General features: G+C 47.2%; 1 protein-coding gene across 1 annotated transcript in view; it reads left to right on the forward strand.

Moving 5' to 3' along the window:
* Positions 1-12,344, forward strand: part of LOC109504216 (uncharacterized) — a gene marked incomplete at its 3' end in the record, with an annotated part of 514,465 nt that overhangs the window by 110,947 nt on the left and 391,174 nt on the right. The window contains exon 2 of the mRNA XM_019843207.2: positions 3,827-5,384. Within this exon, the coding sequence (XP_019698766.2) occupies positions 4,031-5,384 (1,354 nt within the window). The remainder of the gene's footprint in view (positions 1-3,826; positions 5,385-12,344) is intronic.

Here is a 12,344-nt window from a genome sequence, read left to right on the forward strand (position 1 = left end):
CCGGCCTCTCTCCTCATTGCCGACGCCCATCCCGTCGTCGTTTGCATAAAGTGAGCTATCCGCGCTTTTAATATACGCAAATGAAGTTACGCGCCGGAACTAATCATATTTGCATGCGGAACAGCAATCTCCTTTGAGCCCTTGTCATACTTATTACTCCGGTTTAGTCGCTAGGGAAAATTTTATGACGAACAGCGCTGACTTGCAGCGTCGAGGACGATCAGCGATTGATCCTTATCCGAGAGCCCCCCCTTTCTCTCTCTCTCTCTCTCTCTCTCTCTCTCATCAACCAGACACGTCTGGTGTTTCAATTTTCTGGTCGCCGCACGTTAAGTCACTTGCTCGAAATTATCGGCTGATAATAAGCACAGACACACACACACACGATATCATGTCTCGCAATCGCGGCGTATCGTTCGCATCTATTATCTCTGCGTAAATCAATATGGAAGAATACACACCATAAGCTTCGATAAAGCCCGAACGCGCTCATCGGGCCGAAACTCATTAGTCTTTCTAATCGTCCGCATCCTGCCGGGATGTGCGTATACATTATGACTGTTGATTATTCGGCCAATCTATCATTTTGACAGCCTTGCGTATCGTATCGTGTATCGTATTGTATTATATTACAGCCAGACACGATGGAAACGATTAGAAAGACCGGCTGGAGCTCGCAGTGCGTACGGAATGCTCGATCGATTGTTTCGCAATGATATACCATAGGTTCGTATACGCGAACCGTGCGCTCCGTCATGGACATGAGCCTGCGACGCGGCTGCATCTGAAAAGGATCGCTCTGTGTCGCAGGTATTCGTTCTTTGTCTAACTTTGTTCTTATTGGAGAGAGCCAGACGAGGATAACATGCCCGTGCGGACAGCCCGGTCTTTTATGTCTCGTCTTCAAAGTTCTCTTTGCATCTCGTCTTTCTCTCCCTCTCTCTCTCTCTCTTAAGAAGATACAGTCTACACATATACGAGTCTCTTTGATTGATATATGAGAAATAATACGCGTGTAAAAATCATACGTCTCGAGGAGAGTCACGAAAGAACAGGCAGCTATCAATCGCGCTCGAGAGCCGTGGTATTGTCGCACTTTCGTCAGCTATACGAGGTTTGATCAAAAAGTAACGAGCATTTTTAATTTTCTCGGAAAGTATTTATTTAATCTTCAATGTTTATCCCATCTCCTTCAAAGCAGTCCCCCTGTGATATTATACACTTATGCCAACGTAGTTCCCAGTTTGAGAAACACTTGTGGAATGCCTCTTTAGGTATCGTCTTGAGCTGGATCTGCGATTTCGTCTTTATCCCATCTATTGTTGAAAGACGTTGTCCTTTGAGTGTCCTTTTGAGTTTGGGGAATAGGAAAAAGTCACAGGGGGCCTTGTCTGGAGAATAAGATGGTTTTGCGATGGTTACGCGATGCTGTTTTTCTCGAAAATTCAGCAGTTTCGGAACAAATTTTGCTGCCACTTGTTTCATGTTGAAAACATTAGTAAAAATCGCTTCGCATCAGCCGTATGAAATTCCTAATTCTTCAGCAACCTCTCTAATGGTGATTCTTCTGTTGGCGAACACAATCTCTTCAACTTTCTCCACATTTTCATCACTGGTGGATCATCACGTGCTAGAACGCCCAGATCTCGCGTCATCTTCGATGTCTTCTCGGCCTTCCTGAAAGCGTTTGTACCGTTCGTAAACTCGTGGTTGTGACATATCAGTATCGTCGCCAAAGGCCTCCTTTAACATTTTGAACGCTTCGCTGCACTTAATTCCGTTTTTACCACAAAATTTCAGACAAACTCTGGTCCGACATTTCGCCACACAAAAAGTCGCCAAACACACTGAAGTACGTCTCGCTCATTCGCTCGCCAAACACAAACTAAGCGTCCCAGCTGCCTGAAAATTGACACGTACGTCACTGGTAGTGCTACTACCCCGCAAAAAAAAAAAAAAGAATCAACTGAATAGACAAGATACAGCGCGCGCAATTTCGAAATTCTCGTTACTTTTTGATCAAATCTCGTATATGGATTCGCGGCAGACATTTCCGCGGCTCCCGTAGCTCGTGTAAATCAACGTCCACAATTAAAACTTTACTCGATTAAAGTTACGTCGCAGTAACACCGGCTCGAGTCGTTCATTAAGGATTAACGAAGTCGGCCGTCTCGAATGCAATATGGCAATGTAAGGCAAACGTCACACAGCCGGGCCCAGGTAGATAGGTAGGTGGATGGGTTTGTGAAACATTCTCCGAGGAGGAGAGGAAGTCCGCAACTACGGCGGCAGAGAGACGCGGTATTCTTGCCGCTGTTCCCCGTGGAAACTTCCGGAAACGCGACGTTTGTCGTCCCCCCGCAATCGCGTTTAATTAATTATCGATCGACCCGCCGTCCGCGGACGACGACGTTCAATCGTGAATATGCTCCGTCGACTGACAATGAGGACGAAGCCGGGGCGGCGGTATTGTACGAAATGACCGCGTTCGAAAGACGAAGACTCAATAACACGGTTTATCGATCGCTCGTCGATTTCGCGATGTCGCACCGGCCTATTTAACAAATTCAAATCGGAATTCTATTAGGCGCTGGACTCGACGAGGAAGACTGCTGAAGAGCCTTCTCAAGAGGCGGGGAGAGATTCTCGTTCCGAGACGCGTACTCTCGCGCTTAACACCGTCGACGATTAAGGGCAACCTATTTCTACCGGAACGATCGAAATGACAGTTTTGGAAAAAAGTACGTTGTGCGCAAGGGTAAATAAAGGCTCTCTTCTCTATTCCTTTTACCTTTATTCAACGCCCATTAAAAATATAAAACGCGTTGTTGTATGAGCTCGAGTAACTTTTACAGAAAATTATGAATTTTTAATCTCCGCCATTTTTTATTCCTCGGTGGTTTTAGTGTTAAAGTAAATGGCTCGAAGAGCGGGAGAAATCGCAGTCGCAAGGAGAAACGGAGAAAGCGCCCCATCGAATCTACGTACGAAAGAAATTGTTCACTCGACGCGAAACATGCACGCACACACGCACGCACGCACGCACGCACATCGCCGTCCTGTCCGTTCATTGTGTTTAAACAACTTCAATTTTCCGGGAAGTCCGCCGATGCATTCGACGGGCGCATTATCGTCGGCTGTGATGCAACCGCATTTCGGTCACGCACGATCGAGTATTATCGTCATCATTGGCTGTAGCGGCCATTCGTGAGCCGCCGAGCATGCGGAGGTAATCGCAGTCTGGAGAAGCGCTTATAGAATATTGCGCGGCTTCAAATGTCGTATCGGAATACATTGCATCGATAACGAATCATGGATAAATAAGCGCGCCCTGCTAAAATCCGCCACTAGAGAAGGTTACCGTTATCGAGCCATCGAGCAATAATTAAAAGCTTTCACGTTCACTTCATTCTCCAGTTTCGTTATTCCCCCCTGCCCCCGCTCTCTCACTGCTCCCTGTCTCCTCTTTCTCTCTCTCTCTCTCTCTCTCTCTCTCTCTATCTCGTTATCGAGCGCCATCATCAAGATCGCTATTGAAAATTATGTGTCCATCAATCTAGTGCTTTGGCATATCGAATTAGTAATTTATCCTTTTATCGTATATTCGGGCACTTCGAAAACAAAATATGCGTGCGGAAATGAAACAAACTGAAATAAAAATGACGTAAAAATATGTAGGACGAAGTGAAGAAATGCGCAGGGAAGAACTTGTTACTGGAGCGCCTTTGTGACAATTTTTCTTCTCCGAAAGTCGTAAAGCGCGCGCTATCCGAGCTTCTATTTACTAACCTCGACTAACACTGTCTTTTCCTTTGCTTGCTTCCAGATTTAATGGCGCCCGGCCGCTAACCTCGCGAAGAGAACCCGCCACTAACACAAATATGAAACCCTAACTAACAAGCTCGCGCGCGCGACAAACTCCGGCCAGCGACGCGGCGGCGCGTCCCCGCGATCGCCGGCGCCGACGCTGCCAGCGTCTTGTCGCACTCCGCGTGGTCGTGTTCCGGAACGATCATGCGAATCCTCGAAAATGCGCAGAACCAGCAGCAACGGCCTCAAGCTCGACCTGACGGAGAACACGCCAGGTAGCTCGTTGTCGAGGCTGCCGAATCTGGTCGAGCATGCGGAGACCTGCCAGGCGCTGTCCGCCGGAACCGGTGAGAATTTGAGCAGCAAGTTGCCTAACGTGGTCGAGGGCTCGATGGACTATGGTAGCGAGCGCAGGTCCTCCCGTTACCTGGAGTACCAAGAGATCAAGTCCTACCAGGACCCCCAGTCGTCCGCCACGGCGGCGCCGGCCTACGAAGGGGGCCCTTACCACGACCAGTCTCGTGGCTATAGGAACTACGATCGCAAGGCGGCCGGCTTCGAGCGGGAGAATCTCGAGAGGTTCGACAACAGGATCTACCCGGAGGATGGGCTGAGGTACGAGCCACGCCGCGTGGATCAGCGCATCTACCAAGAGTCGGACCTGGACGCGCCGTACGATCGGAGCGACGCGCAGAAACTCAGCAAAACGTACCCTGAGCTGCAGGACTCCAGCAGACGGTACTCGCGAGACCTCACCGATTACGAGTACGCGTCGCGCTACGCCGAGGAGACGCTCAAGCTGGAGCCTAAGAAGGACCACCACCATCATCACCATCCGGCCAAGATTTACGAGGCGGCCGGCGCCTCCAAGGGCTACGAGTCGGGCGTGAAGACCCACGATTCCGCTTACGATCTCGGCTCCTGCTCCGGTCAGCAGGAGCCCACCGGCGCGAGGCAATATGAGAGCAAGTACCACTCGGTCAGCAAGATGTACGGCACCTTGCCGAGGTACGAGAGCAGCAAGTCCTATGAGCCGACCTACGAGTCCAGGTCCTTCGAGCCCAAGTACGACGAGCAGTCGTACGAGGGTGCTGGCAAGGGCTTCGAGGCCAAGTACGAGCTGACGAGTTCCAAGAGCTACGAAAGAGCCAGGTACGAGAGCACCTCGTCGGCCAGATACCAGGACAAGTCCTACGACCAGACGCTGAAGATCGGCGAGTTGGGCTCCTCCTCGTCCGGTGCTTACGTGAGGAAGCACCAGGATCAGGAGGAGACCGGCGCGGAGAAGATGAACGGCTACCGGAAGAACAATTTCGAGGCCTATGGGGTCTACTCGGACCCGGAGGACGACCACGGCTTCTTGGCGGACAAGAAGGCGCCTCAGTACACGTACAAGGGCGTCGTGGTGAACGTCAGCGGAGAGTCCGCGGTGGTCGATCAGAAACGCGCCAAGGACGGCAGGCAGACCGAGGTGACGAGGAGTCCTTGGTGCAGACCGACCATATTGCTGCTCCTGCTGGTGCTCTTGGTCGTCATCTTCGTCTTCGTCGCTGGGATATTATTGTACTTCAATTGTGAGTTTCTCGCACTTTTATCACACGCGTCCCTCCTCGCGTACTTTCCTCCCTTTACCGACGCCTCGGCTTCGTCGCTTTTCTTTCGGTGGAAACGCGCGCGCGCGTTTCTTTCTCTCTCGGCTCTTTGTTCGGCTGAAAACAAACACAGCTATTTGCCGTTGTAACGCGAAAGTGCGCTTTAAGCGCGATCTTTCGCGCGCCCGTGACCGTAACAACTCGCTCTCTTCGTAAGTTCTTTATATTCTCGATTAATATTGCGCGCAACACGAAATTCACAGTTGCCTCGCTCGTGCAAACGCTAAACGTTTACTCGGGAGCTATTATATGTAGCGTTTAATTTTGCATCAAGCGGTTCGGAGAATGGCCACTCTCGCGTATGCGTGCGTATATTCGTGCTCTTGACGAAATTTGCTTGGGATAATAATATCTTGTTAACGAACTGGCTAAGTGCTCGTATGCAGTATGGGAATCGCTGCGCCGAAATGAATATTTTCTACCAACAAAGCCCCCGACGTGCTGGCCGATCCCTTCTATGCAACGAAAGGGATGAAACAGGAATAAAAGAGGCCGGGGCGCGTTCGAGAAAGTTTGCAAAACGCTTATTCGTGTATTTATCATCTCGAGAGAAATAGTTGCGAAATATTCCTCTCAAGACATAGATACTTTTCCATGAGCTTGGAATAAAAAAACATTGCAATTGAGAAAGAGACAAGTCCGATTTGAGGGCAGCTGAAGAATTTCGAAACGTCCTGAAATTTCGTGTTAACATTTTTCACACTTTGCGGATGAGTAAACTTACGTGACACGTCATCACCTAGAATAAAATTTCCTATTGCTGTGTGATACACCGTCTTGTGCAATAAGAGTGATTTCCTTTCGTGCAATGATTGAAGAAAAAATCGAGAAAATTGAGATTAAATTGGTGCGAAGTGCTGCACGAGATCACGCACGTCAACTTATTATGACGGATGAATGTAGCTGAGTACAGTCATCAAAAATGACGGATCGAGAGAAAGAGAGAGAGAGAGAGAGAGAGAGAGAGAGACCTCAACCCTCAAGAATTACTCATTACAGTGATATTAATGAAAAGAACTAAAACCACAGGTCGTTCCGACAATCGAGAGTATATCTGAATTTTTCTAAAGCAGCAGAAAATTGTACACTATTACAAAACAGATGATACTATTTTAAACGATAAAACATTCCTCAAGCTGCACAAACACATACGTATTTTATACGTCGCTAACCTATTCCGGGCTGCTGCAGAACGTAGTGGATAGCTACTGGGGCAGCTCTACATGTTCCTATTTCGATTGTGAGAATGAAAAATGTACAGTTTGTAAAATCGCATCTAATATGAAGACATAGAGGAGGTCTCTTTTTCTTCTGCAGAGTCGATCGCAATAATTAAGGTAAATGTCCCAATAGCCGGACATTTAACGGCGCAATGCTACGACTGCTTAATTTTATGCATGTATCCCGCATTCGATTACCATTTATAATTTTCTTTTTTGTTGGATAATTTTTATTGGTAATTTTTATAATACTTGAAATGATTCATCATGTAAATATTTCTGAATATTGGCAGATTTCAGTTAAATATTAATACTACACTAGAGAAAATATTTGAGATTAATAATAATAAGTTTCTGTGTACATGTCCGAGGCGATTGGTATTTTTACTGGGGGGGGTATTTTTAGTTGGGCAGGATAGTTTAATCATTAATATCTCGCGCAGCGGCACGAAACGTTGGATCCGAGACATCGTTTCCAGAAGTGTCGCGACGCCGAAAAAGCATTCCTCCTTCGCTCTCGGCGTCCACTGCGACGGGTAATCGTTCGTCGATTCAATTAAAATTAACGCTCCCGAGAACTCCCGGCTAATTAAAGGTGATTCACAGACGCCCGATAACGAAGTCCGTGACAGGACACCGAACGTTTAAGACGCAGTAACGAGCCGCTGCTAATAAACGTTGCGCGTTATTTCTTTTTCCGCTCTCACCGCCTGTTAATAAGATGCACCATTTATCTTTATACAGTGTGTCCTGAAAGTCGCGCGTTTCCTATCGCCTATAAGTTCTCCGACTAGTGCGTACGTCATATTATATCTTCGCCGAGTAGACGAAGTCGCGATGTTCCTCCGAAATTTCCTTAAATTTTCCGGGCTTTTCGCTGGAGTTCGTTCGAATAGGCTGAACAAGACCGTTTTAAGACGGCTCGGTTCCGTCAAATATTCTATTTCAACATAGTACGTTGACTTCGGAAAAATTGCGTCCGAGACAAAGCGCGCGATTAAATAATGCTAGCGCCTCCCCTGTCTCGCGGGGAAGGTTTATCCTGTCTGTCTCGGCACATTCTACATCGCTCCTGCGCTGCGCATTTTATTGTCGCGTTACAGTGTTCGTGAGTCGACTCGGCGATAACGTTAGGCGATTTAGTTAATGAGCATCCGATACCAATTATTTACGGCCGTTCGCGCGTTTGCCATAGTAATGGCCGTGTTGCAACAACCGACGGCGTCGCTGCCGCCGCCGCCGCCCCCGCCGCTGAGAACAACGGCGACTACGGCGACGCCGAGGACGAGGACGAAGACGAGGACGAGGACGAGGACGGTGACACGTGCCGACGATACGTTAAGCCGGAACGGTTACTGTCTCCACGGTTAGTTTTATGTGTCGAATTTGACATGCCGGGCACGTAGAGACTTGCCACTAGCGAAACTGTTCGGTCGGAATTACAATGCGACCGGCGGATGGGAAGGCGGACCGACCGGTGGGTTTAAGGAAAATAGGTGGAAAAGAATGACGTACCGCGCGCGCCGGACCAATCCGTTTTAGCTTCATGCACGATCGTGTTTGTCGAGGACGGATGGCAACACGGAGAGGAACACCAAGTCGCGTTGCAACCGACCACAGCCCGGCAATCTTATATGACACGAAATAAAAAGTTCGACCCTTCCATGCTCGGCTTGTGCCCTTAATGTTTCCAGGGACAGCGCTCTCTCTTTCTCTCTCTCTCTCTCTTTCTCTCCCTCTTTCTCGGTGAATCGAACCGTCGAATCGAGAGACGCGGCGTTATTTTGTATCATCGCAGCCATCCCACTCTTCTTCAAAGATACACGAACTTATAAACGCGGCCTCATTGCTCAGCGTAGCGACATTTGAAGCTTTCGCTCAGCTCGCATCGTATCTAAATATTCATACGCCGTGACATTGTTGATTATTAATCAATTATTAATTGATATTCATTAGTCAACATCGTTACGCACGAGTATTTGGGTATACGCGATGCGTCTGACCGGAAATTTCAAATGTCGCCGTGGTAGGGAGTAGGATTGTATTTCTAGTTCTGAAGTTTAATGCGCAGAGAAATAAGAGAAAACGAGTTCCGACGAGCTTTCTCGTAAGAATATTTAGCTATCTTTAAATTATTATAATTCATTAATATTCCGCTCGGTTTTCTCTTTCTCTGTATCAATCTTTATCCCATAAACGCGCACTTTCTTTCCGAGACGAAATGGCATTACCGAGAAAATGATTTTGGCGCGTTTTTCCACTTTTTTTTAGAAAAATTAAAATTTACACTCTTATTTACTCGTCGTTATTTACTTCAGAATGGGCGAAATATTTGCAAAGCTCTCGCGAGAGATGCGATTTGGGTGAACCTAACATATTTATACGCAGCTTGCCGGGTCAATGCGGCGCGACTAGTCGAATAACATCGTTGCTCTGCACGGTAGAGGAGGGGAGGGGGAGCGATGTCTTTCGCCGCTAAAGCGCTAATGGATCCTGTTAAAACATTTCCAGAGAAAAATTTGCGAAAGCGCGGCTGGTGCATGTTACGCGCGTGTAACGTAACATTGGACGATGGACATTTTCAGATGGAAACATTCGCCGCACACAGAGAGAGAGAGAGAGAGAGAGAGAGAGAGAGAGAAAGAGAGAGAGAGAAAGAGAGAGAGAGAGGAAGGGAGGGAGGGAGAGAGAAGTACTCTCGAGTAGTATGAAACATTGCGATAAATGCCACTGCGGAAATATGTGTGCGGAAGTACTTCCCCGCTCGCGCGGTTATAAACAAGGTCGAACGCCAATATCAAAAGTAAAGGGCAGGTCCTTTCTCGCGGTGGATAAGCTGGTTGCAGGTCGCAGGTCGCGGCATCGTAACAGTTTACTACGACGCTTTCGCGTCCCGGCGCGGCTGTCTCATAGTTCGCACATGAGGTACTTCACATTTCCAATTATCCCGCTGAGATGCACAGCAGCGGGGCAAAGTGAATATTTTCGAGGTGAGAGTCATGCGCGGAATAGCGCTGATGTTCCGTGCGGCGAACGAAACGACGAGAGAGAGATCAGTTTGCGCATTCGGTCGTCAATATGCTCGAAGTGAGCGCGCGCGCGGAAAACGCAGGGAAATGTGCCGCCCTCCTCCTCCTCCTCCGCGCCACGTTCGAGTTATCCTCGCTAATAAGCCGCTGAATACGTTCGCCGTAAGGATTTATCGCCCGGCCGCTTTATACCCCGCGGATCACGTGTTACACATACAGGAGGGAAGATCCACTCTGTCCTTTAACGACGCCCTAAAAGGGAACGTACCGTTCGCGATGGAAATTCATTTTCCCCGCCTGACGCAGCGCGTTGCGACTGCCAGGACGCGAAACGGAGCAGCGAGGGCGAACGATTTATTCCTGTGATCACGCTTCGAGATTCACAATATTAACCCTATAAAGCTACCATCAGGTATTAAACTAACTTTTCGTGTTATTGTTTACTGCAAAGTATATGCGAGAATTGATTTGTTTTATCATAATATTGTCACTGCTGATAATGTGAATAAATACTTATAAAATTAATATTCTCAATACGTTTTTTAATGAAACGAAAAATTCACATGGCGTGAAATTTTACCCATGGTAATCATTAAGGTTTAAAAATGATAATATTAAAAGATAGAGTGCAAATGCGATCATCAGAAAGAGAGAGAAAGAGAGAGAGAGAGAGAGAGAGAGAGAGAGAGAGAGAGAGAGAGAGAGAGAGTGAGAGGGAGAGAGAGAGAGAGGGAGAGAATCAGAAAAAAGTTCAAACCGTCTCGCGAAAGAGAGTACGAACCGAAGAAATTCATTGGACGCATATGTACGACCGTATCACTCGAAAGATTAACAATTAGTTTTATTTTACACTCTATTGATAAAACACCGTTTCAAAATCAAAAATTCGCATAGCGTAAAATTTCACCCATGGTAGCCTTTAAGGTTTAAAATGATAATATTAAAAGATAAGGTACGAATGCGATCATCAAAGAGAGAGAGAGAGAGAGAGAGAGAGAGAGAGGGAGAGAGAGAGAGAGAGAGAGAGAGAGAGAGAGAAAGAAGGAGAGAATCAGAAGAAAAATTCATACCGTCTCGCAAAGGGGAGTACAAGCCGAAGAAATTCGTTGGACGCACACGAATTACTCGAAAGATTAACAATCGCGTTTTACTTTACACTCTATTAATAAAATAGCGTTTCAAGATCGCTCGTACGAAGCTCTGGAATTATGTTCTGTATATATAGCGAATGTTCAATATGGCTTTCGGATTCTGCAGATAGGAGTTCACACGTGAGCCGCTCGTGCGAGTAAAATTAAACTTAGAATTAAAAGGATGTATTCGCTGTACGGCCAAAGTAAGATCCCCGGTCGTTCCGTCCGTCGAGGATTCGCGTAGAGCTCTGGTGCGGATTTCAGTTACGAACTCCTCGCAGACGCGACCGTTCGCCACTTTGGCCTCTTTTTCCGCAACCGCCTCCGCTCCGCCCGGTGCTTATGGTGAGGCGACGGTACACCCTTCGGACGCGTATCTTCGTCTCGTCTGCGGAAAATATAAACCGTTCCATTGCGATCGGATAGCGCATACCTTGAGTCGTCTACGAGGAACGAGCGCAATGTCCGCGCACACGCCGATCAGTCGCGAAAGAGCGGTTCGTATATCATCATCAGAGGAGGAAAACACTAAACCGCCGCCCTCTCGCCCCGTCCACTCCATCAGCCCCTGCCAATGCCATCATCGCGTTATTGAGCTTAGTATTCGATATACAGGCAGAGTTGCATTTTCGCACGGTTTATGGAATATTACCGTCTGAAAATAGTTGTCGTGTTGTGTTTCACGCTAGTAAGCTCTATGCTCGCGGCATTCTCCACTACTTTTTTCGTTCTTCGTTTTTACCTTTTCTCCTCTTCTCAGCAAAGAGTCCATTAGCAGATTTAGAGAGAGAGAGAGAGAGAAAGAGAGAGAGAGAGAGAGAGAGAGAGAACAATCTCCTCGGTTAATAGAACTCGCAGAACTTTATGCGACACATTCTCGTTATTGCATCTCGCTGCGCCGCCGTCTTATAATAATCAAACGATGTCCTGTCTCGCTTCAGAGAAAGAAAGAGTATATATATATATATATCTTATATATATATATTAATCTGTCCAGGCCGATATTTCGTGAACTAGTAAAGCTAGAAGAAAAATCAAAAAAGATTCTTCAATGGCCTTACTTCGAGATGATTTTCCGCACGGTGGAACCGTACCTTTCCATACCGGACTTCGAGGGGGGGAGGGACGCTCAAATTTTTTAAACAGAAACTCTACGAAAATAACACCAGTTGATAGGGCTCGAAAATAATTTTGTGAGCCATGGGTATCAACCCATGGCTCACAAAATAAAACGACCACATAGCGCAGTAATGGTAGAAGATTATTAAAATTGTTTAAAGTGTAATGATGCTTGGAAGAGTTACGAAGAGGTATTAGGATTCGTCGTCTCGAATCCTATTGATTAATGTTATTTCCGTAGAGGGTTTCCATTTTAAAAATTTGAGCGCCCCTCCCTCCCTCGAAGTCCGGTACGGAAAGGTACGGTTCCATCGCGCGAAAAATCATCTCGAAGTAAGGCCATTGAAGAACCATTTTCGATTTTTCTTCTAGCTTTGCTAG

Source organism: Harpegnathos saltator, unplaced genomic scaffold (assembly GCF_003227715.2).
Source record: "Harpegnathos saltator strain DR-91 unplaced genomic scaffold, Hsal_v8.6 scaffold210, whole genome shotgun sequence".
NCBI classification, from domain to species: domain Eukaryota; kingdom Metazoa; phylum Arthropoda; class Insecta; order Hymenoptera; family Formicidae; genus Harpegnathos; species Harpegnathos saltator.